Raw genomic sequence first — 27,219 nt, 5'->3', positions numbered from 1 at the left:
ATATTATGTCTCATTGTTTATTCCACTTTGGCCATTTGACGGAGAGAATTTATATAGGCTTTGCCTGTTATTTAATCCAAATGACTACGACATCTAATACAAAAATGAGAGTAAACAGATATATGCAAACTGAGGTTTTTAATTGGTCTACCATTATGAGATTGTCCTTGCTTAGTAATTATTCTATCAAATAAAACAACACTATGCAATAATTATGATGAATGATACATAGCGTACAAAACATACAAAATGTATCCCTATCAGATCAAAAGGGGGAAAGGCGGCCATAGGAAAAGGAAAGGATGATGACACACAATGTTTATTATGTTGAATAACAGTCGTAACAGATGGTTTTCATATTTAAGAGCCATAATATCAAATCAGAAATATATAATGTATTATATATGTTGAAATCTATGTGTAGCTCTGACACACTCGGCAGAACATTCAAATATATTTACATTGGTTTGTTTATCACAATCACCACAGCAAGATAGAAGTACATCCAGAGTGTAGTAATTGTGATTAACATCAAATAATCTATCCATGAGGGTTTTAAGTGGTTCATCATATTGTTAAAAATGAAAAAATAATGATGTACTGTTTCATGGACATTACCACAGGTTACAAGTTGGTGATACAGTAAGATGATTTCTGTGTAGATTAAACTCGAAGTTACTTGAATATTTTCTATGTTGGCAGAGTAGGATGTTGTATTTTCTATCACCTGCGTTGACATAGGTAGAGATTCTACTTGTGTCTAGTAACATGATGTCACTTACAGCTCTTCTTACAAGTTGTTTAAATTGATATAGTGATGTGATGTTAGTCAGGTCAAAACTTTTCATGACGTTCCGAGCACAAATTAAGCTTAAGACGACCTTTGTCAATGGAACACCCTTGACTGGAGCCGATGAATTAACTTTCAATCTCCTTCGTCAAATATGTGAACACGGACACAATTTCAAACGCCAGCTACTCCTGAAAAGAATGTAAGGGAAACATTGAAAGAGGATATGATATTGATTTATTGATTAAAAAGTTTTGTCCGACCGCTTTCGTTGCGATGATTGGTGGACAAATTATCGAAGAATATTATGAAAAGTGACATATTTAGTATTCAATATATCACGGTCAAATACATACATATATCTTTACTATTTAATATCTGCACAAAGACTTTAACATTCGCTATCATCTTAGATTGGTTTTATTTCGTATTTATTTAAAATCGATAAAGCAACATTCGAGATGAAAAATGACTTATACAGGTACGACTGAAAAGACCTACAAGAATGAAAGTGTGAGATTAAAACAAGTTCTAAGCAGGTGATGTTTCGTTGCATGCTTTTTATTTGCATCCAACTGTCGACAGTGTTAAATTCCTTATAATACAAGCAGAATTATGGACATTTTTTATTCAGTTTGGACATTTATTTTAGGTTGTACAGTAACTAATAGCGTCCACAGTGTTTGCAAAGTCAAACATCTATGGATGTATCAATCTATGCCATCATCAAGGCAACCCATTTTTAATAAAATACAACTTACGCAGATTTATTTCTCTTCATCCTCGATCAACTCAGTCGTGTTCCCAATCTGGGGTATGTCGTCTATAAAATAACGAGCAGTGTTACTCAAATAGTGGGTTAGAGAAAAAACACATAGTATCTCTAGTTTCATAATATACTAAGCAAAATGTGCCTTTAAAACTTGATATTGGTTCATATTATTTTCATTTACATAGAATATTACTGGGAATGACTTATGACAATATTATGAGACAAAGATGTCATGATCTATATTTAAATGTACAAAGAGTGTAAAAGTTAAATGGCATAACTATATAAAATATAGTCCTTTTTCATTTGTACACGGATTACAAAATTCTCATTAGCGTATATGGTGGGCCCCAATAATAAACATTAAGACATTGTAAACATATGTAGCTACATTTACCATGTACATCAATATTTCATCCAACCATGTCCACACCAATAATACCGACAGAAAAATCCGCCTTACTAACAAAATCAAAGAATACATATTTGTATATAGCAAGTACACAAATATAATATTATATAACACAAATATACAACTACACAACACAAAATATACTACTCTTCATATTTTAATTAGCATATACAGAAACATAGTTTTATCTTGCACATGTTCACACAACATAATTCAAACAACTGATTAGTATTTACAAAGGCAATATACCCTAATCTATTATATTCACATAAAGCATGCTGAAAACCTTTACCACTAGTATACACAGATTAGATCATTCTGCCTGGCATGAATAAGGTAAATATAGTCTTAATTACTTATTACAGGACGTTCCTAACTATTACTACATTTAGACAGATAATATAATTCTAACTACCAAAACAGTATAATACAAAAAGTTATCTAGTATGTACAGGCCACTATTCTGCTACGTTGTAGATATAAACGGTTATAAATAATTCCAACACAAACACAAATGACAACATACACCTTTATTACTACGTACACAGAACAACATTCATCATACCGGAACTAAAATAAAGTCCGTATCAAAGACTGATATCCTGGAGTTGATGACAACTGTATCTGTCCAATGATTTGAGGATCTTTGAATTCACATCATGTAGTTTATTTTCATCAGGATTATAGTACAAAAATCCTTCTGAAACATAGGTTTGTGTACTTGGTGACTTAATACCTACTTGTGTCCCACGCTTTATACGAGTAAATGAATAGATAGAGATTTGCTCGTGGATATATGCAGTTTACAATGGTATCCAGTCATAGCTAGCAAATCTCAGTAAATGCAATGTATTAAAACGTCAGTTGAAAGCTACGTTAATAAGCAAATTTATGTTGTTGAAAACAACTATTAAAATAGAAAAAATAAACACAAAGACATGATTTGGTGTGTGTGTAGGGGGTATTTTTAATTTACCTATTAGGTTAGCAGAATTATGAAATATATATATATATATATATCAATTAGGACATTTATTTCATGTTGTACAGTAACTAAAGGCGTCCACAGTGTTTTAAAAGTCAAACGTCTGTGGACATATCAATCTATGCCATCATCAAGGCAATCCGTTTTAAGTAAAATACAACTTACGCTGATATATTTCCTCCTCGTCCTCGGTCCACTCAGTCGTGTTTCCATTCGGGTGTATGTCGTCTATAACATATCGAGCACAGTGTGACGCAGATTGGGGTTCAGTGAAAAGTAATACTTAGCGTTTCTAGTTTGATAATATATTAAGTTAAATGTTCCTTAAAATTTTGTAATTGATATTCTGATTTGCATGGAATATTACAAGAATTGACGTATGTCAAAATGATGAATCAAAGATGTCATGATTCTAAGCTGAATAAACAAAGAGATCATTATATTTATGTAAATGTAGTTTGTAAGGCATTAACATGTAATACATAGTCCTTATTCATTTGTGCATGGATAACAAAAAGTAGCGCACATAGTACATCCCTATAGAAACTAAATAGACATCATACAAATAGCATCTATATTTTAATTAGCATGCACACAAGCATACTCCTATCTAGCAAACAACTGATTACGATGTTCAAATCCTTTGATAACTTTGGGCAATAACTATGTTTAAACAAAAACAAGGAGTTCATACCCTAAATTAGTTTATTATATGCATGAACATTTCTCGCAATCACATTGATCGGATCCTATACACGTGACCAGTCCTCAAAAACTAATGTGGCTTGTTATTCGGTGAATATCGATTTCTAAATAAAGCCTATAAGGAAATTCCCCGGAACTTGTCGTAGCGCTGGCGAGCGTTTCACCTCCGTTACATCAGAAAATTACCAAAACTTTCGAGTATAAAGATGCTGTTAACATAAAAAGGCCATTGAACACGCAGTGCGTGTCCTCCATGCTTATCTTAAGAAATAGATCCTAGACGATGCCTTCGAAAGCTACAATGCTGAACTGTTGAATTCAAACCTGGCTAAATTTTACACGGAGGCTCGCGAACGAAAATCAGAACCTTTTATTGTTGAAGCATATAATAAAACAGTTTCGCCTCGGTCAATATCACTCTTTCAGGTTCATATCACATCATGTTCACCAGCACCAAAGTCCATAATTGTATAATATTTACATACAGATTTCTAGCACACTCCTACCTGTATTATACACTTAATAGACAATTCTGTCTAGCATATACAAGGAAAATATAGTCTTAATAACTAATTACAGCATGTCCCTAACTACATCTTAGTACTGTACCGCATGTAGACAGACATTATATTTCTAAGTTGCAAAACAATAAAATACCCAATGTAATCTAGTATGTACAGGCCACTATACTGCTATGCTGCAAATACAACGGACTATAAGTTAACCCAGTATCAACACAAACAGATATAAACAACATCTCTACTACATGTGCTACCGACACCGAACAACATGTATCATACCAAAAATACGGCTGTATCTGTGAAATGGTTTGAGGATTTTGAAAATTTCGTTTGAATTCACATCATGTAGTTTACGCTTTATGCGTCGACCGCGAGTAAATGAATAGATATAGATTGTTTCGTGGATATATTCAGTTTAACAATGGTATCCAGTCATAGCTATTAAATCTCAGTAAATCCTCCGACGTTACAAAAAGGCAACAGAAAGCTACCTTAAATAAGTAATACCAATTGTTGAAATCAACGACTAAAATAGATTAAATAACATGGTTTGGTGGAAAAACTCTTCATGTTGCAAGTAAATATTTAAATGTCTGTGAAAAACGCCCGAGAGAATCAGTCGCAGTCGTGTTGGCCGAAGGTTCTTAACTAAATTTCTACACTTGTTTCCCTCTATATATCCTTTCGTTTGTGATTTGAAGGCAATTTGACGTTTTAATTACGTTTTCAAAATGCATAAAGTTTATGACAATGTTTAATCAATATTTGATATTTTAACGTTGATAGGACAATACCGGACAATAACGAGTACTCGGGCATTTCGATAAAAATATGAAATTTGGTCTAATTCAATACCAGATTCAGAATGTTCAATGCTGCTAATATTTAGCATATAACTGGTTATGAAAAGATATACTGCCTACTAGCACATAAAAGGAAAACGGAGAACTAACTAGCACGCAAAAAGAATACATACTGCTAACTGGTATACACAAATAAATCTCACAGGTAAAAGATATACAGATAGAACTCATACTGCTTCGTAATTTATACATTCTACAAAGAAAACATAATCTGGAATAATGTTCATAAAAAACAATAATTTCTTTTACTGATAAGTAAAAACCATTATTCATAGTCCGTGTAAAATAAACAAAGTTCTAGGACAATATTGAAGCATGTATACAGAATACACATATTGTATTCCTGTCGTGACAGTAGTATATACAAGTACAACATTAACGTCCTACCATCATTTCAACATCCTGTCTTAGGTAAACATATTTCAAGAATTTATATTGAACAAAGTTTTAGTATCATATGATAGTGTATATATTTCTTGTTAACAAATAGTTATTCCTAACATTGAGGTATGCATAATGCTTACTTTTACTATCATGGCCACAGAATACAATATAGCTAGCTTGTGCATTCCCATCACAGTATCAAATGTATTTTCAAGACCTTGTTTACATTGATGACATGTGCTTAGTGTTATTCCTTTTAAACCTATTTAAGCTAATAATGTTGAGTTTTGATCTTTTGTAAAATGATGGCAAATTGATGCACTCACCCTCACAAGTCAGTCCTGCAGCAGGTTGTAGCATAGGTGCTTCGCCTGCAGTCTAATGAAAAAAATAGCTGCTTTGGAAATCATTCAATAGAAAATAATACACCCACATATAAGCAATATTTTGATCAACATTTTCAATCAGTATTGTGAATTATATAATATATCCTTTTTCCGTATAAAACAATTGGTATACAGTTTAATAAATAGAACTTACATTTGCAGCATCAGAAACTTGGATAAATGTTCGCCCTTTCATCTTCAGTACAAACTTGCAATACGGGAACCAATGCGCATGTTCTAACCAGGGGTCATCATCGGGTTCCCAACAGCTCAGGCCCCCTCCACAGTAGAAGCATTGTACATAATCCCCAACTCCTGAGGGAAAATATCACGGTTACAAATATATTAATAAGAAAACAAATACATGCCTGCGTTTGACGGACAATCACAACTGAAAACTCCCACTTCTGTTAAAAATATGATAACAACGTTTGGAGCTTAACAAAGTGTACAAACCTTGCTTAACTCGGATATTTTAATATAATTCTGTTAATATTAATTATGTAATATATACATCTATTATAGTATACATCTATAATATACAATTGTTAATTTGGGTCTAGAATTTTTTAATCTGTGCTTTCTTTCTTTGTATTTTAAGTGATAATTGGCGTATACGTACAAAGGACGATATTTTCTGTCGTTGATCGTTAGTCTCAGATGTTGGCTGTAGCCTTAGTTAGTAGTTTGTGATTAATTCTGGCAGGTTTGGCATGAGTTATTATTTTAAGCAAAACTAATTTGTTGTAGTCAGAAATTATAAATTGATATCAATTGAAAGGGTTTGATATGCATTTGTCTGTTTTGATGCATTCTATATTCTTTTGTAACACTTTAGACAACACTGTTTTATTCCGTTTTTAGATCTCCAGTGCCACTGACGATTAGTTAGTGAACAATCTGACTGTATGATGCAGTGAAATGTTTACATTGTTTGGGGTCAGTTCCTACAGACATTTGCATTTTAATAAAGGTGCTTTATTTCTTTGTAATATCGGTGCTTTGTTACTAGAGAAAAATACCAAGTTGCATTTGTGATAGGAAAACAGTATTTTAGCTGAAATTGTTCTGTGTTACGTGCAGCTAGCAATAGAGTGATCGACGTAAAAGTAAAAACCTGTACATTATACAACGATAATATTAACACTTTAAGGCAAACTTGAAATTCAGTATTGCTCTAAACATTAACAAATTTGATTTGTGTGCGAAGCATTTCTAGCAAACTCACCGGTGTAAAAGAAGCCTGCGACTGCAAGCTGTTCGGGTGTTTGTACTCTTTCATCCCTTGGCCAACGAAGGTTTTCAAATGTTCTTCTTCTCGCTCCCCTTTGTGTAAATCGGGGATAAACCAGCTTGTTAACCTGAACAAATTCATCGTAATACATGAGATGCATATTATAATTAAGCCTCTGTTTTCTGAGATCGACGAAATACATTGGTATTCAATATAACTAGATTTAGTAAATAGTGCCAACAGACATTCAGAATTGAGTGGTAACCTCATTCATATTCATCTTTGTGTATGTATCAGTCTACAGGACAGCTTACCCGTGCCCACTGCGTCTGAATGTTATTGATGTAATCTTGACCCTTCTCGTCCCTGAGATATGGGCATTCCGGACTATGACGGGCGTGTTCTACCCAGGGGTCATCATCTGGATTCCATTCCGCAAGTCCGATATCACAGTAGAAACATCTTACAATATCTTCCTCTCCTATAAATGTAAGACATCAATGTAATAGTTGAAATTACGAACTATATGAATTCAAAAAACTAACTAGTCTGAAGATGAACATTTGTTTGAATAAAATTTGAATAGCACTTCCAGGATTGCAAATAAAAGTAGAGGTTTGGTTTTGAGAAACAAAACATTTGTCTCCGCTTATCAGGAGCCTGTTTACATATTATGTTTTGCACCCATATGACATTTTACTAAACAGGAAATGCTCCGGTGACTTTATTATTGTGTATTGCAAACCTTCCGTGGGTTATAAAGGAATTTACATTGTAAACATTCAATTTGTGATACAGGTACACTCCTCAAGTGTCATCAGAATATCTTTTACTTTAAAAAGGTATGGAGTAAAATGTTTCAAGGAAATCTTTGTATTCGATTGACGTTTCACCTTGATATATAAATCACAGTGATCATATAACAGTGTTCTACACTCTTCCTGTATGTGATGCAGGTAAACTACATGTTTCATAAATGGTTGAAATGTTGTGGTCAAACAAAATGTCACAGACAATATTGCACTGAATCGACCTTTGAACTTTGCACACACGGCTCTTTTACATCTATACATTGCAATTATTCAAGTTTCATCGCGATATGATATATACTTGTATGTAATTCAAATTTTACGGCCCAGAGAAGATTAAAGAAGAACTATTGGCCATCTGTGTTTCACATTGTTCATATAAAACATATTTTGAGTTGTTGGAAGACGAAGTTGGTTAATATCATAATGATAATTCTAAAGAAAACTGACAAAGGCGGTGTTCAATTAATTTGGTAATTTGGCTGTCATTTATGAATTTGGATCTCTCGAAAAAACAACAATTGCTAAAGCTGAAAATAGATACTTATTTAATTATGTTTATCGAAACTTTCTATTAAAATAAATGTTCATAAAAGTTGTCATACTGCACTGAAACAACATTATGAATAGTTGAGGGTGAACTAGATGCAGTGTTGCAATCAAACATGTATGTAATTTTTAATTCATGTGAAAACGTATCCACTACCTGTGTAAAAGAACCCGGCTTTCACTAGATAATCAATGTCAACCTCAGCACGATGCGGCCAGTGAAGGTAGGTTTCACGGCGTGCGTTCTGCTCTGTGTACCTTGAGCTACGTATTGGGCAGGAAACCTCACCACCCCGGGCACCTGCTATATTCTCGTTCTCTCTCACAGTTTCTTTTCTTGATATCATATTATCATTGTTGGGTACAGCACACCATACAGGTGGATCAGTTGAACCTGTTGGATAATTTGCAAATAGTCACATACTGTATATGTATAATATATGACGTGTTGCACTTATGGTTTCATTGTCCATATATCAGATATGAAGATGCAAAAAACGGTATAGCAAAATGCAAAATGATACTCAATTTTTGTCAACTAAGTATCCCCGTGCCGCTGCCAAAAACTGTAACAAAGTTTTGGAAACTGTTTTTTTAGCATAAATATTGCTTTGATAAATCAATTATGAAAGGAAACCCATTAATTGCAGGACTTGTATGGGGAGTAATATAGACGAAATAAAGAATATATTCAACAATAGTGTCTTGAATTAAAAAAATATATATGCAGGGATTGACCGAGATTCTAGCCCTGTATTTAAGCTTGAAATACTATCGCTATAACCGATTGCGCTACTAAACAGATGCGTCTTAGGCCAACTTGCTCCAGTTGTATCCAAATGGAAGTCAAGGGAGGTAGCTGTGCATAGGTAAAACCACAGTGCAATGGAACAACGATTCACAAGTCACTCTTGTATAATTTACTTTCAATTCATCAAGTTTATAATTTAATCAAATATGTCATCGGAACTAGAAAGTAACATGCAGACTCCTATAAATCTAAACAAATTAGAACATTTCGATTGAATAATAATGCTCCAAACATTGTTGTTATTATTTTTCTATGCTACCCTAATGTCATCATATTATTGTTTTTAAGTATGATTGGCTTAAGGTTTTAAACAAGTACATTGCCACACTTACCATTGTTGGTCAGATCTGTGGATGATTGAGCACCTCCTCCATATAGCACCTTTCAGGATAAAATAAAATACACTGATTTCACTGAACCCCCTTTAAAATAAATTAGCATGCATTGTTTCATATGAAGACAAGCATATTGGTATATTTCTAATATTTGTTTTATAAGGTTTTTGAACGATTACAGGTTAAAGTTAGCAGAATGTGGTATACCAACGAGACTGAGCGCAAGGCGTGTGTAGCTTATTTACAAAGGTAACTTATATTATAAGAAATTAAACACAGCTCTTTCCTAAACATACGCTCACAAACGTATCATTTACAAGGCATATGTGTATACCTTTGTTACCTGTATGCCATTTTGTGGTCCGTTCGTTGTTACAAACTGACAGACACTTCTGTGTTTTTTCCATGGGTCATCGGACGGTTTCCATTTGCTAACAGTCACATCACATATGTGACACTTGACCTCGTCTCCCTTTCCTAAATATAATATGGCAAAAACGTTTCAAACACATACATAATTTTCAAGAAACAACAATAAAGCAAAACATGAGCAAAAGAAAGATTCATATAGAAACCTTTGAAAGTAACAAGGAAACTTAATTGTAGGTAAATGTACCACAGTAAACATAGGGGAATCTCCTTCAAAATGCTAGATCTAAAAATTTTCATGTGGAGAAATGAATGCTAGCAACAGGTATACTATTGAGTCGTAATCATATGGTATTATGGTAACAATACATAACATAATACAACCCGAACGCGTCATCGTTCTATTCACTGAATACATTGTAGGAAGACATTAAAACTGCAATGAATATTTGTCGAGAAACATAAATGTGACACTGGCAACTTGTTAACCACTATTATAGTTGTTACGGGAAAAGTCTTGTTAGAGAAGAACTGCCGTTCAAGTTTTTCATTTGCCGTTGTCCACTGCTGATTAGAATGTATTCAGAACATAATTTGTATACGTCTCTGCTCTTTTCGTCGATTTTTAAATGTAAATTTTTGTATATTGCATGATTTAAACAAGTTAAAGATCTTTTCAGGAAACATTTTATTTGAAACCTTGGTATGAGGTTATAAAGCAGGCATAATTTGTTTTATATGTATTTTAAGATACACTAAATACATTTCCTGATTCAAGCATGCAAATACGTCAGTTAAAGATTGTATAATTATATCTGTTTTCCATACATATCGTACATTTCTAAAATATTATTTGTTTTACCCGATCAATTCCATGTTAGTATTACTTTAAGAGTTTGAGCTAGTTACTATTGGCGCAAAGAGTATTGCTATTGTTTATCCGTGATATCTTACTTTGCAGACCCATCTCCCTCAAAGTAATATATTAAGTTGTTACAGTGTATAGATACAGCGTACAAGCAAACACTCACCTGTGTAGTAGAAACCTGCTTCAGCCAATTCTTTTGGTAACTGATGTACGTTCTCTTTTGGCCACAAATGGTGCTGAAAGGATGCTATTCTGTCCTGTTCGGTCAAATACATATGTGGTGGGGAATATGTCTACAAATGATCAAACGAATAAGGAACATAAATACATTTTTGTTATATCGTAGAAAGTCGTATCCATCATGCTGTTTGTAATGTACTTTTGTAGTTTTACCATTTACCATTAATCAAAATGACTGTGTTGATGCTGTACATGTATTTACACCACCTTAGAGAGTTTATGCTAGATAAACACCGAACAATATAACATAATTCATATACTTAACATTGAACATGTTTTGTTAGGCACATTTGTATAAACACACATACTGTGTTTGACGTAGCGCCACCTTGAGCTCCTTGTGACTCCATTGACGGCAAATTGCCATTAAAATGGCTTATCTGTTCAACACCTTTCATCTCAAAGGACGGGTTACCATTCGGAAAAGGAACCTTTCTATCTTTCTCTCGTTTTAGGTTTGCTTTTATCCCATCTGTGTTATTTCTACTCGTAGCATTGTCTGTTTTCTCCATTCTAAACAGTGTAGATGGCTGAAGAGAACGGTTGGTTCTCTCACGAGCAAATGTATCTTCACCATTAGTCATTGTGAGATGTCCATTTTGCAATCTGTTCTCTTGAAAGAATTCACAGTTTGGTGAACACCTTAGATGATACCCATATGGATTAGTTTCCTGAAGGGAAGTGAGGTTGAGCAGCAATCCACAGGCAGTGCACTCTATGATAGGTGATCTGTGGTCTGTACAAGAAAATCCTGCCTTCACCAAACGGTTCACATCACAGATATCTAGGGACAAGCGTTCGAAGCTTTTATAGCGGTAATCAACGTCTTGGACTATATATGCTTCCACCACTATTGGAACATATAAAATGTACCATGAAACACACTCCAGTTGTAGATGTGTCTTTACATTTGGATTGTAGTTGTACTGAACATGAAACATGGACATGGTAAAATATTCCTCCGTGACAATCACTTCGCTAACATACAGGTGTATGTTAAATCTACCATTCAATCCTGAAACAAGGAATCAGTGGTGTATTAAACAGATATAATATGTTAAAAATATGGCAAGGGAAATCAATTTACAACTAATATAGATAAACATTGACAGATTTTATTTTTTTATCAGGCAAATCAATACAAATCATCGTTTTGGTGATTCCCGCTATTCAACATCATGAAATTAAATACAATTGGAAAGCAAACAGCTATATATAGCACTACCTTTAAAAGGACAGAATGCCTTGGTACCAAATGGATGCCGTCCCATCTTGCTCAGTTATCTTCTCAAGTCTCACAAGTGAAACCTATAACATAGTAAAATCAACATGCATTTTATAATAGCTCATTTATGTAGTGCATAGTCAAGCATCGTTATAAACAATTAAGGATCAATCACATTCAATGTTATCGAAAGTGGCATATGTGTTCCGCTTTGGTCGTTATTGGTTGGCATAAACAGGTCGCATGTATAGCTGTAATCAGTGTCATTCTGTCGGCTACTATATTATATTTATTAAGAGAGATCTTACTATTTGCTGTGTCACAGAACTACAACACAGGTTCAGATGCTAGGTCTGCTGGGTAATATGTCGAAACAATAGATACATGCAATTGTCTGAATACTTCGGGATCACCTATATTACATGGCAGGTAGTCACAGTGACACAAATTTCCTTTATTAGAGATGCCCAACATGTTTCAAGAAATAATTAATTTTCGGTTCATGTTTATGTTATAACTCTATTACTATTTGTACGTTACCACAGAAAGGAAAACTTAATTGTGGTGTTTGTGTTATATATGGATAAAATAAAAGACAAATATTTTGTAGTTACATAATATGAATAATAGTTTGAATGAACATCATATTTAGAATACAAAGTTTTCATTTTCTGAGTTCATATCTTGACCAGAATTGTACCTTGCCAGACACACTCTAGTCGCTTTAATGACATTATTCACAACTACGAGATTAAAGTGGAATGTCGTTCACTATTGTTTGTTCGGTATATCATGATGGGAGCTGAATGCGACTGATGGGGAGGTGGAGACGGCAGTATCTCTTCTTGTCGTCCTGTTGTTTTCCATGTGAGGTTAAATTCTTTGAGAAACGTTTACCGAGATGTAAATAGACAATATTATTTGCAGGTAAGCTAAAAACCCAATCGAATTTAGCACACTCTTGTTTTGCCTATGTTCTGGTTTAGTCTTCCGTAGAATCCATTATCTTTAAATTCACATTCCAATTGATATCGGGGCCCCTCGTAGCTTTATATTGTTGATAATATTATGATTGCCTACAACAACTTGCCAAAGTGGGTCAGAGCTGAATGGGAATGTAGGAAAAGAGCGTGCTAAAGGATGAGTTACTGGTAGGTAATCCAACGTAAGCTGTTGGTAAGCTAAGTACGATGGAGTAGTAGCTTTTTAATCTAGAATATTACTTTTCCAGAACAAAAACTAAAAGAGAATACAAGAGTATACTAACATTAACTAAAACCGAATACTAAACACAAAGTCGATAAAATCCTGGCAGGGTATGGACACACAAGGAAGATTTACATGGGAGACCGTTTAAGATTATAAAGAATACGGTCTTGTAATCTGGAGTGGTAAGCTTCTGATTCTTCATCCACAACAGTAGCCATGTAAATCTAAGTCAAAAATGTATATAATCATAACATGATGGCGACCTTAGTCGACCATAGTTCCTAGTCTTCATCAACCTGCATCTTTCGAAACACTATCGTTTTCTTTTGTCCGTCAGTACGGTAGACGATATAAATCATGAAAATATTGTTATTAAGGAAAAGCATTTGAATACTGAATAAACTGCAGAATGTAAAAAGGTCGATAACGCAGCGAAATTAATATTCAGAAAGGGAATTTATGATATAAAAAGTCGTGAATTCTTTGTCAACAATGTCAATTGTTAATTCTAAAGGAATCTCCAAATGTTGTCACTTGCACTTTATTTTCATTTCTTCGTGATGTTTTCTTTGAATGGGTTTTTATGATTTCAAAATTTATTGAATGTATTATACCTCAAACGAATCACATTTTGGTATTGCAATTACTGGGAAGGAAGTTTGTAGCAGTCTAGACACTCAACAACCCTTGTGTTTCCGAATTACTTCACAATGAATAAGCCCTCTTCACTTATCCCATATTGTATTTGAAATGATTTAACGTCTATCATTTTTTTAAATATTAATTAACTACATGTTTTGTTTATAAAATATATGAAATGTATATACATGTATATTTGTGATGAAAGCACTGATAATGTCTATTTATAAACTCGTTTTCAGGGATCACGATTAAATTAATGAATAACTTTAGAAACATATTGAAGGAACTATTGTTTTTTTAATTGGGGTGAGGTTTAGTAATAGCAGAAATGTGACATAAATGACAGTGTGTAGATTCAAATGTATCAGGAATACATGTTGTTGTGTACACATACGAGCATTTAAAGACTAGATAACTATTTGCAGTGATGGGGTCTTCAAGGAGTTTTGCGTACATTGTACTAGTTATGGGTAAACAAGTCAACAACAAACAAAGACATGCATGAAGCTTAAAAATTAAAAATATATATTAAAAATATTAAATATAAATGTCGTTTTCAATTATGATAATTGAAGCAATATCTCGTTTTGAATTTGTAGTCATTGACATTTTTGATTTTTGGTTCCTGTAAGATTTAGTTAGATAACATATTTGTCGGTGTAACGTTTCCTTTGACTTAATTTGGCTCCCCCTGTTAGGTGTGCCATGCCCTTAAATGATACATGGCTGATCCCAATTGTTTAAATGTACTTAGATTTACAAATGAATGCTGACATAGCCGAGAAGTAATCATGAACAGACGGAGCGTCCTGCTAGGTAGAGTTGTGTACTCTTGTCTCTGAACATCATTCAAACTGGAGAAAATTTGTCCAGAAAAAGAATGATTCCATCTGATTTTTTTGCTATAATTCATAAGTAGCACATGTGTTTACATTATGTTTCTGTGCTTAGTTGTAGGAGGTGGCTATCAGACTCCTGCACTTGTTTAATTTTCCGACTCAAAAGATAATCATAATACATAAGGTTCGCAACATGATTTGGATTCGTCAATATGAAGTATCATAGCTTAAAAGGCACGGTAGTCAAGTGGAAGGACGTACATGAGTACGTGGTTGGGCAGTGCTAGAATTATCGAACGCTAACTGTAAAGGCCGAAATGACAGCACTGACTGTACGCTCCCCAGGGGGTTGAGAAATATATAGGCTGGTTGCAAAGGCTCTATAGGGACCACGGAACCAAATCAAAAATAGATTGTGAGTTTTTCCCTTTTGGGCAGAAGATTTAATAGGAAAGTGAATGCTTCGGGGCCTGCTGGTTTGATATTTAGGTGGCAGAAGTTTCAAAAGTTATATGTGTGGGTTGAGCAATATATATAGTTGTAATATGTATTAAAAAAAAAAAGAAAAAAAAGTCTGCTTTCGTCTGGGGGAGTTTTTTGGTCAAATTTTGATGCCGAATTCAATACAAAATGGCGGCCCCCATATAAAAAAAAATCAAATAGGCAGAATATTTTATTTACAGTTGTGTGAGATGATATTCTTCAAAATGAGGGCAGGTAAACCAGTGTGGATAACCCCATTTAACCAGAACAGTGGTAAACGTTAACACTATCGTCTATGGAAAATCATTTGGTTCTGCGGTCCCTATAGAAAGATGCAGGATATGACGTTCTACACCATCCAAGCGTCCCTGGAAACCAGATGATGGGACCCACCAGCATATTTCTGGTTGTGAATCTATTCATGGATGTGTTTTGGCAGACTTAAGAGGGAAAATTAGCTGCAGAAGGATACTATACGAAAATTTACATCCATATAGAGTGTGGAGGGGGGCCATGGATTAGGGAGGATATGCGCGTATTGTGGTTAGATGGCCAAACGGACACAGAACAACAAAGAGCACTAGTGCTCCGACTGTCACTGATGATACATTATAGATTGCTGAAGGAGGATTTCCCGAGGACGGACTGTGACGTCATGATTTTGGAGGTCAGTCACCTCTGCCACATCAGACTTTTGTCTTGATATGAACCTATATTAGTAATATATCTGTCTGTCTGTCTGTCTGTCTGTCTGTCTGTCTGTCTTTTTTGTAAAAATAACAAGACCATTTTTTAAGTTCTCAATATTTTAATGTTTCATTTCTTTTTCTCAATCATAACTCTGTCTTTCACATACATTTCTTCATCAATTTAACAGTCATGTAATTTGGAAATTTGTGTCTCTTATTTCTCTTTTGAATTTTACACCACAATTATGTCTTTTTGATCATTATCTAGATCCTTGGACACAGAGCTCTAAGCAGTGATTGGAGGCCAAGCCCCACTACACAGTTCTTTAATAACAGTCCCCGGTTCATGGTTCACATGACACCCTGCCCTATGAGCTCTCCCTGTAAAGTTACTAGTAAAGTTCACACGTGATGGGAGAGACTTCTTCAGCCGTCTGTTCACAGATTCTACCTTTTGGGTCGACAGGTTTCTGAGGGTCATTTCCAACACGGAGTCACCGAGACAAGCCTTAACTTTCTCCGTCAGAATTTTTGACACCGCTGACCTTGAAATCACTTGGTAAGTATACGTTGTCTGTAAGCAAGTTATTTCTTTTTCTTCCCTGCACACACTAGTGATTTGGTCCTGCACTCACAATGTACACTTTGGTAACACTTCACGATTACCTCACTGTCTTTCATCTCAGCTGGTGTTACGTAAATATTATGTAATCATATAATTGTGGTGTTTTACTATTTGTACAGTTATTTACTTTTCTTTACTTTTGTGTCTGTTTTTGGATCTTTTCTCTAAATAATTGCTGGTTTCTTGATTTTTTTTTTACAAAAAGTCCAAAATTAAGGGGGTTTAGGTCTTAAAATTGAGTTAGCTCCCCTGATCTTCAGACAATAAGTTATTTGTTTATATTTCTGAATAATACATTACCTGTACTTTAATAAAAACTCAAAACCATAAGTTTAAGTATAACGTTTATTAAGATATTTAAGTTTACATTTTGAAATTGGTTCAAATTTCCTGTCTTTTCTTGCAGGAATCTCCATCTTCAGTACCAGTAGAAGACTTGACCTAGCAGCCAAAGCCGTGAAGCCAACCACTTCCCATTTTGGTTTCATACCCTATGGTCCTGCCTTTTTCCAAAAATGGTAAATTTGAAAAATATGTTGGATCCTATAGGGACCACGGAACCAAATCAAAAATAGATTGTGGGTTTTTCCCTTTTGGTCAGAAGATGTAATAGGAAGGTGAATGCCTCGGGGCCTGCTTGTTGGATATTTAGGTGGCAGAAGTTTCAAAAATGTATGTGTGGGTTGAGCAATATATATATTTAGTTGTAATATGTATAATATTTTTTTTTTTTAAAAGTCTGCTTTCGTCTGGGGGGGGGGGGGGGTATTAAGTGTGTAATTTGTTGTAAATTTTGGTCAATTTTTGGTGCCGAATTCAATACAAAATGGCGGCCCCCATATAAAAAAAAAGTTCAAATAGGCAGAATTTTTAAATATTATATTTGCAGTTGTGTGAGATGATATTCTTCAAAATGAGGGCAGGTAAACCAGTGTTGATAACCCCATTTAACCGGAACAGTGGTAAACGTTAACACTATCGTCTATGGAAAATCATTTGGTTCTGCGGTCCCTATAACCACGGATGCTAATTTGTGAACCGCTTTGAGACGATCTACGAACTAGGTTGTGATAAAGCGCTATATAAGAACATCGAATTATTATTATTATTATCATTAAAACATGTAACATATTAGTCAAAAAAGGTTTCATTTATTCGAGGAGAATCAGTATTACAATGAATGATGTTTACCTTCTCAGTGAAAATATTAATCTTGTCTTTTCTCTTTTGAAGTGACTATGAAAATATCACCGAATCTTGGCTAAAGAAATGTTATACAATTGTGCATTTAAAAAAAGTAATTGACGTTTACTACTGTTTATGTATCGTAAGACTAAAGGGCATATATGAAAGAAGTTCATTCAATGTTTTTTAAATACTCAGTTACAATTACTTCACGAAACAATCATGTGTGTAGGTCTTCGGGACAATATCAAATATATTCAAAATTTTACAAGGTTCAGTTTTATCAAGGTTCTCTAGGTTTATGATACATGAAGATAACATTTCATATTCATATTTGTCTTTAAATTTTACAGAAATTTGAACACTTATTTTAAATTATCGAAGTTGATCATGATGAAAACTAGGACTTGTACATTTTGTTTGTAGTTTTTGAAAACATCCCGGTTTCAATTCACTTTATTGTATCATTAGGTCCAGTACACTGCCGATTGAACTTTATACATGTAGCTGTAAAGACCTATAATTGCTGTATGAACCTTTCTCTAGTTGTGTTTGCGTTTTTTTCACGTATTGACTAACTAAAAGAAAACGAGGCAACAGGCGCATTTTAAAGAAAATGTTATCACTCTTTTTATTGCAAAAGACATCAAACAACCCAATCAAAAAATAAATAGATATAGACAATAGGAAGAAAATGACGATCATATTGATAAATATACATTCTTAACATAAAAGAATACCACAGTTTCTGCTATTATAGATATAGGTACCTCCGTCCTAAAGTTTGATGATAAACATGCAATGTTAATACTGAGTATTGCATGATCTTTCACAGACAAGTCTTACACATGTACAGACTATCACAGACATGTTTTACATATGTATTTACTATCACAGACAGATCTTACACATGTATAGACTATCACAGACATGTTTTACATATGTATTTACTATCACAGACAGGTCTTACACATGTATAGACTATCACAGACATGTTTTACATATGGATTTACTATCACAGACAGGTCTTATACAGGTATAAACTATCAAAGACATGTTTTACATATGTATTTATTATCACAGACAGGTATTACACATGTATATATAATATCACACACAGGTATGATACATGTATATACCATCACAGATAGGTCTGCCACATGTATTTGCTCTCACAGAGAGGTCTTACATGTGTATTTCCTATCACAGACAGGTTTTACACATATGCTGTTGGAAGCAAACTTAACTTGATATCTAGTGCACTTCGTATTGCACACATAGTGAAAAAGGAAGTTCACTTGACAAAACATTGAAGAGCATCCAGGGTTGCTGGGTGCAAGCACCTGTAGGTTAAGTTATTTATACATGTACAAAAATGAAATAAGTCAATCTAATTACTAATAAAAAGTCAAATCAAATAAATTTCACAGGGAACCTCAAATTTTAATCATACAGTTACAACTTTACTTCAGTGACAGATTAAAAGATGGTTGCTAGGGCAATGTTAATACCCCCTGATACATATTTTTCTTTTCTATATGATATCTACCTGAGACCACTCACTAACCATTCACCTGTGGTCACATGGAATTCTGATTGGCTGTTCCTAATCTTGAACACCTTAATTGTATGAAGGCAATTAATCCTGTCAATTAATCTGTCCAGTAGATATATAAGTAAATCAGTACATGGTTACAGGTAAGATACTGTGGCTGTCCCTTTGTCAGGAAATGACAGCTTCAGGCACGATTCTATTCCCAAATAGCGACTTTGACTTTATAGTAGTGTTTCACACTACCTACTCCATCTGATGGTTTACAAACTGGTTGTTACATAAATAGTCAACACTACTTGTTGACACACCCCATCATAAATTAATGGGTCACTGAACCATGAAAGAGCCTTTTGTACCTGTACGTTTATAAGAGATATGACAATACCATTAGGCGTTTATTTTGATTGAATAATACAACATTTTATTCTTCAGACACTTTTAAAGTTTCTTCTTATATTTATTTTCATAGTAGACATGTAGTTAAACATATTTTCTTACTAGAAACAGACCTAGAGAGCGTCTAACTTCAATATTATTTGTTTTTAGTTGTTGTTTTAAGAAAGTCTAAATTAACTTGATAACTAAATTTACAAAGACACAATTGAAAAAAATATGACATCCCCCTTAAAATACATATCATTGGTGCATAGGGATGTTTTTAGGGTCAGGACCCCCCAACCCTCCGTTTGCAGAAAAGGACAGACAGAGAGAGAGAGAGAGAAAAACATAAATTCTACAGCTGGCGTATATACGGTGTTTTGTCTCTTCTCTCTCTTGACATCAGACCCAATACTTTGTGAAATACCCACACCCTCAAGGCTTTTCACCAGGTGTCTCCTGTGCTAGGGTTCAGACAGGTTAAATTGGGGTGTTCTCAGTTCCCCAAGTTGTTTGAGAACAAAGAAAAGTGTTGATATAGGATGACAATGGCAAACCAATTATAGTCTGTTTCATACTTATCCCACAGGTAACTTACCTGTGAGAAAGTTACCTGTCTGACTTGTGACTTTTCTGTGTATGTGATATGTAAGGTAATTTTTATATATGTATTTTATAAGTTTCAATTAAAAAAAATTGGGGGGGGGGGGGAGGATTGATATACTAATATTATAAACACTAAATTGTCTGTTTTTAAAATTTAAATGCATAAGTTAATTTTTAATATTAACTTTAAACTTCATTTTTAACTCCAGTGCACAAGCTGGTGAAATGGAGTTAACTTATTTGTTAACTCCAGTGCACTAGGCTACCAAGTTAAGTTTGCTCCCACCTGTATTTACTATCACAGACAGGTATGATTCATGTATTTACAATCACAGACAAGTATTATACATGTGTTCACTACAACAGGAAGGTATACATGTAGCATATATATTTACCAACCAGAAATGTATTATACATTTGTCAATACTTGCAAACAGTAACATGTAGTATGCGTGTATGTATTTACTATCGCAGACGGAAATGTATACAATTGTACACCCATTTGTACAGTGTGTGTATAAGTAGAAAAATAAGTAATATATTACATGTTAGACAGAGCTTTCTCCCTTTAAAAGTACCGTATTACATATGTAACTGTATGCTATTGTGAAGTAAACAATTGGTTCGGCAATAAATCACACGTAAAGCAAACACGGTTGTTGTTTTATCAGACATACAAATGGTGTGTCACACACGCATTTTTAAGTGCATGCAAACAGTTTTGCACCAATTTGTATGACTAAACATTTGTTTTATTAACTTTATTCTGAACAATCATTCTACTCACAAACATAAGGATATAGACCCTATTTAGTGTGCTAGATGTGTGCATAGTAACGGTTAAAACATCCCATTATGTTAGACTATTCTGAACTGCTGACCTGTAAACACTTGCTTGTTTTATATCACATACGCAGCATAAATGAGTCATTGTTATTATTGCAGACAACTATATCTGAATATCAGATGCATGCCAAATTGAAAATAACAGTTGTTATCCAGCATTGTGCCAACAAACATAGCAATTATGACTGAAAATGCTAAACAATGGTTTGATAAAAGTGACACCCGTAACAGCACTTGACACCCCTCCCTCTCCCCATCAGTTCAATCATAAACACTGGGTAGCGCCATGCTGTCGACATAAACCATCATAAACGAATATTTTATGTAAGTTCATGACGTTTTCAGTTTGACAATTTGCTTGTCTTCTTCAACACGAAGCACAGGGTCGTTAATTCACAGTGTTTCAGAGTGTTTTTTGTGGCCTATGTTACCTACCTTGCATGGAACAGTTCCATTCTGTAAATCGTTGTTGATAGTTCAACCGGATATCCTTAAGGGACCAATCAGAAATGATCTAGCATATCCAAGATGGGAAATACACGATGAAAACGAGGCCAATGCAGTTTGAAACACGGAAGTTTATTACGTTCATGTAATTTTAGGGCGTTGGGAATACCCTTTACTAAAGATAGATTCATTGTTTTGCTTGGTTCTTGGAACCGGTTGCAATTTAGAGTTCACTACTGTACTATATCGAGGAGTTGATGATACACCTGCCATTTTGTTAGTGTTCACTTCAGGCACTCGAGTATCGAAAACAACTCAAATACCAATCGAACATTACAAAAGCAATACACGGATCGAGGTCACGATGTTCTGGTCATATACGATCTAAAATGGGCATGCAGACATTCTTTTCTTGTAAGTAGATTTTCAGGAAATCTAGATATAGGTGGGTTAAAGTGACCAAACTGAGCCTGCGTAAACTTGATATGATTTTAAAGCGAATGCATTTAAAAAAAATCTCAATGTATTTTTATATTGTGTTTACCTATATTTGCTTGTTGGGTCGTTGAAAGGATAGCTAGAAAACGGACAAAAAAGTTAATGTTCTGCTGCTTTTTTAGGCTATTCGTTCTTTTACAAACTGGAAGTGGAAAAAACAGTTGAGAAAAATCGAACCAAAATTATTTTAAAAAAAAACACTCTTTTATCTGGCATATAAAAGAAGGAAAGATTTGTTACTTTAACTCATCTTTATCAATTGTTGAGGTGACTGCGGTGGCCGAGTGGTTAAGGCGTCTTACATTCTGATGCCGGGTTCGAGACCTAAGTGGGGCAGTCGCCAGGTACTTGCCGTAGTCCTGTGGTTTTCCCTGAGAACTCCGACAGCGAGCATAAACGCTTTGTCGGGTAAAAGCTATTAATTTCAAAGGTTGACAGTGACATTAGTCTCTACTGTATGCAGAGGTGGGGTGCAGCAGCAATATTTTTGGGGATTGGAGAGAAGGATATGAGCATGCTCAGCTATATACGTAGTTCTTGTTTTGATAATGATACTTGTGATTCTATCAAAATGTTACTGCTAATGAGCAGAACGTCTTGACATGCTTTCAAACTTAATCGATTAAACATTATAGCTTGTATTAAGCTAAAGGCATGGTCCCTTTTAAGAGTGTCCTGTTATACACTTTACAACAGCATCACAAGTTTAAATGCAAAGAATTTTTTTAATATTATTATTTGTCGAATTGATATATGACCTATCTTGACGTATATATAACTTTTCTCTATTAACACATATACAAATAAAAAATTGATATTGATTTCTATTTCATTTCAAAATATTTTATTAAATCAATTGAATCAATGGGTTTTGGGCAACAGGCTATGCCTATACGAGCCCTCTCCCTTGGGTTACATACATTTCAAACAATAATATAATTATAATTTAAACATTAACATATTAGAACTTGCTCGGAAAAATAGATAGTACTTAATAATTATTAATCTCTATCCATCTCTGAACTAGGCAAAATAATAATAAAAAAAAATACTGAGATAAAACAAATATATTTGGGGGTTTTTCGGGTTTTTTCTTCACATAGTAACCAGTTTATATATATTATATTTCAAAATGGAAAGCCATGTGTGTATACTCATTTGTAAATAATCACATTTTATCAATTTTACAACATATATTAATATCAAAAACTGGAACCTTCATTCAATACAGTAAATATTAAATATTATTAGTTAAATAATTTGTAACACCAACTAGTCGTCCATAACCACTCCTACTCCAGTTAACAATAATAACTGGGCAGTACTAAAATATCCATACACACCACCACTGTGTGCTTAACCAATCATTGACAATCCAGAGCATGAGCCGTATTGAAGGAGTATCCATGTAGACATGTATATATACGCATTGGGACTATAATTAACAGTTATTTCAAAATCTGTTAGTAGACTCAATATATTTCTGAACACATACACAAATAGCAGAATTAGGATCATGACTCAGGTGGTTACTTCCCCTAGTTAGTATATTGATATTATTTACTAAATGTTCAATCAGGTTTAAGTCAAGATTTAAATGTAGGTTTAGTTGAATGTTAAGCTGCAAATGAGACAGATAATCTAATAGGTTTTGTCTTTGGATTATATACCTAGGGCAGTACAGAAAGAAGTGATCCACATCTTCGTCATGGTTGCCGCATATACAGGATGGGCTATTAGTAAGGTGGTCTCTAAAAAGATCAGAATTTAATTGACTTGCCTGGTTTCTAAGTTGACATTAAATGACGTTAAAAGATCTAGTCCCTCCATATTTAAAAGCATTTCTACATGTATCCTCAGCATTAGGAAGAAAGGCATGATGGACGAGTTGCTTTTTAAGTTCACTTACAGACCTCAAATTATAATAATTACAATCAGATCTATTCCAACGAGACATCATATTCGGAAAAAAACTGTTAAAATATATACTAGTTCTGCAAAAGGGTGTTTGAAATACACGTTGATGTCGAATATCATGAGTCACTAAGTCATTGTTTATAATATAAGGTTCAATGTTTTCATTAGGGGTATGACGGTTTGTTATTTTAAAAAATAGCATATGTTGCTGGTCATTTCTGCTTTTCCTAAGTGTATCCCATCCTAGTTCATTATAAATGACAGCATTACTAGTACCCCTACGTTATCCAGTAACTATTTTAACAGCATCTAGCTGGATTGTTTCAAGAAGATCGGATTCTGTCTGATTACAATTATTCCACAAAACACTTGCATAGGCAAGGTTTGGACGAATGTAAGATTTGTGTATTATTTCTAAAGATTTCCTGTCGAATTTATACTTAAGTGATCTGAACAGATTCATTTTTTATATTTTTTTTCATAAATAAAATTGATGTGATCTGACCATGATCCATGACAATTAAGAAAAACTCCAAGATGTTTATGCTTTTTTACGTTTGCCACAATGTTGTTAATGAATATAAGGTCAGGATGTAGTCCATCAGTATTATGTTTGTTTGAAATTAGTAGGGCTTCTGTTTTATTGGGATTAAAAAGAATACCCCATCTATTTGCCCACATAGATATTCTATTAAGATCATTATTTAAAATTTCAGCAGCAGCTATTTTGTCATTATCTATTAGCACAAATAATGAAGTATCATCGGCCAAAAAATTGACATTAGACTGAATTTCATTTTCTAAGTCATTAATATAAATAAGCCCTGTGGTACCCTAGCTGATAAAGAAGTCTTCCACGAAGATTGAAATCCATCAATTACTACACGCTGCTGCCTATCAATTAAGTAATTAGAGAGCCAGTTAAGCACATTATCTTTAATGCCATACTTTTTTTAAATTTATATACAAGTCCATCATGCCAAACCATGTCAAATGCTTTACTAATATCGCAAAAAAATAGTCTTGCATCTTTTCTTCTATCAAGTTGTTTAAGTATTGTATCATATACTGTTAATAGCTGGTTCACTGTAGAGGCTTTAGGGAGATATCCAGATTGATTTTTAGAAATTATATTGTTTGTTGACAGATAATTGAATAGATATTTAAAAACTATCTTTTCAAGCATTTTACTAAATAATGGTGTGATAGAAATAGGTCTTTAATTAGATGGATCACTCCTCACCCCCTTGCCCTTAAAAATAGCAGTGACATTAGCATTTTTCCAGATTTGAGGTAAAAAGCCAGATTCCAGAGATTTATTAAAAAGAATATGTAAAGGCTTAACAAGTGATTCAGATACACCTTTGATAAATTTAGGGTGAATTGAGCCCGGACCTGGGGGCTTCTTTACATTAATGAGATGGAGCTGGTCACATACATCTTGCTCAGTAATCATAACATTTGATTGTTGATGGGGGAAAGGAGGAATATTAGATGGGACGTCTTCAATAATTTTATCAGTTGTAGAAATAGATGTGAAGAAAGAGTTAAATGATTCAAACTTATCTAAAGGATGTACTTTCAATTCACCATTAATTTGCAAAGGATAATCAGTATCATTTTTATTTTTTGAATTAATAACAGATTTGGCTATTCGTCACCATTTTCCAGGTGGACTGCTTTTGTCAGTAAGAGAGTTTTGTAATTTTGAAAGATAATTTTGTTTTGCATTTTTAATCATGGTAATAACTGTATTTCGTAGCTGTCTATATTTTCCCCCATGAAGTGGGAGTATTAATTTGTTAAGCCTTTGAATGTTGTCTATTTCTCTGTCTCATTTTCAGGCAAATTTCATTATTCATCCATATTTTATCATTTGGTCTTATTACTACAGTCTTATGTGGTACAAATTTGTCAATGCATGTCATTATTTTACTAGAAACAATTTCATTTAAAACTTCAATAGTATCTGTGTTACCGAGCTCATCTTCCCAGTCAATTGCTGAAAGATAATGATAAGCATTAACAAAGTCTGCATTATTAAAATATATCAATGTCTTTTTTTAAAAGCAGTTTACCGAAGTGTCTTGTATGAAATAGTTGCACTTATAGCACAGTGGTCACTAAAAGTTGGAGAATGAACAGCTACATTGAAGACTTTAATTGTATCATTTGTCAATATTATATCGAGGGAAGTTGATGATGTGAAGGTTATTCTAGTAGGTTCATTAATAATATTTTCCAATCCATATTTGGTCATTAATCTTTTCAGATGGGAATTAGGGGTTAATTTCAACATATCCTGGTTAATATCACCAAGCAGAAATACCCTTTTATTTAGATCACAGACTTTTTCAAGGACTTCATCTAACTTGCTCCAGTAATTGGCTATAGAATCTGGAGCCCTGTATAAACACCCAACAAGTATAAGTTTTTTTTGTAGTTTGATTTCTACCCAGACAACCTCAACATCATCAGATTCAAGATCAGTTCTGCGTTTTGCAATAATATTGCTTTTTACATATATAAGAACACCTCCTCCTCGTCTGTGTTGTCTATCATTTCGAAAAACATTAGAAAAATGTTCAGTCAGAATATCATCATCTGTAATTGAAGTGTTCAGATGAGTTTCGCTAACACAGACAATATCACATTCTCCATATTCAGCATCAATAATATCAATTTTGTTCCTTAGTGAACAAGCATTTATATGAGAGAGTGTAATGTTGTCAGAATATACTGGTCACTACTTGTATTAGGTCCTGGATTAGGATGCACAACTACACATAACTGTAGGAGTATCCCTTTAACCGTGTATTGAAAGCTGATATTTAAATTTGGTGAGTTTAGAGACAGGAAGAGATCACAATATTGTAAATACATAGGTACATCTGATACGGACCCCACATGCTGGACACTGTACATGTACATCTGTTTAAAATCAGTCATTATCGAATATGAAAAGGAACATGGAATGATATACACACCCCCAGACTATGGGTTCCGCAAGATATAGATCTAACATGTAAAATAAATGTAATA

The 27,219-nt window shown here is 33.9% G+C and overlaps 1 protein-coding gene and 1 long non-coding RNA gene across 7 annotated transcripts in view; one reads left to right on the top strand and one right to left on the bottom strand.

Annotated features, from left to right (window-relative positions):
• Positions 1–27,219, bottom strand: part of LOC110457936 — a 31,446-nt gene continuing 4,227 nt past the window's right edge. Inside the window, exons 1-15 of one of the 6 annotated variants that reach the window (XM_021509428.1) lie at positions 21,751–21,862; positions 12,259–12,341; positions 11,342–12,048; positions 10,957–11,086; positions 9,891–10,033; positions 9,554–9,602; positions 8,568–8,804; positions 7,367–7,533; positions 7,047–7,179; positions 5,973–6,133; positions 5,759–5,810; positions 3,125–3,187; positions 1,960–2,024; positions 1,552–1,613; positions 1–981 (exon numbers count right to left, since the gene is read on the bottom strand). In XM_021509428.1, coding sequence (XP_021365103.1) covers positions 1,578–1,613; positions 1,960–2,024; positions 3,125–3,187; positions 5,759–5,810; positions 5,973–6,133; positions 7,047–7,179; positions 7,367–7,533; positions 8,568–8,804; positions 9,554–9,602; positions 9,891–10,033; positions 10,957–11,086; positions 11,342–12,048; positions 12,259–12,304 — 1,989 coding nt within the window. In that variant the 5' untranslated portion in view covers positions 12,305–12,341; positions 21,751–21,862 and the 3' untranslated portion in view covers positions 1–981; positions 1,552–1,577. Of the gene's footprint in view, positions 982–1,551; positions 1,614–1,959; positions 2,025–2,053; positions 2,675–3,124; positions 3,188–5,758; positions 5,811–5,972; positions 6,134–7,046; positions 7,180–7,366; positions 7,534–8,567; positions 8,805–9,553; positions 9,603–9,890; positions 10,034–10,956; positions 11,087–11,341; positions 12,049–12,258; positions 12,342–21,750; positions 21,864–27,219 lie in introns of those variants that run through there. The other 5 variants (XM_021509429.1, XM_021509424.1, XM_021509423.1 and 2 more) reach the window with 5 other exon arrangements.
• On the top strand, positions 15,690–17,310 carry LOC110457941. The gene is made up of 3 exons (XR_002463740.1): positions 15,690–16,098; positions 16,389–16,679; positions 17,152–17,310. It is a non-coding gene; the product is annotated as an uncharacterized LOC110457941 (long non-coding RNA).

Source organism: Mizuhopecten yessoensis, unplaced genomic scaffold (assembly GCF_002113885.1).
Source record: "Mizuhopecten yessoensis strain PY_sf001 unplaced genomic scaffold, ASM211388v2 scaffold9385, whole genome shotgun sequence".
Lineage (NCBI taxonomy): Eukaryota > Metazoa > Mollusca > Bivalvia > Pectinida > Pectinidae > Mizuhopecten > Mizuhopecten yessoensis.
Note: the sequence above shows the minus strand (reverse complement) of the source record. Positions and strands in the feature narration are given on the sequence as shown.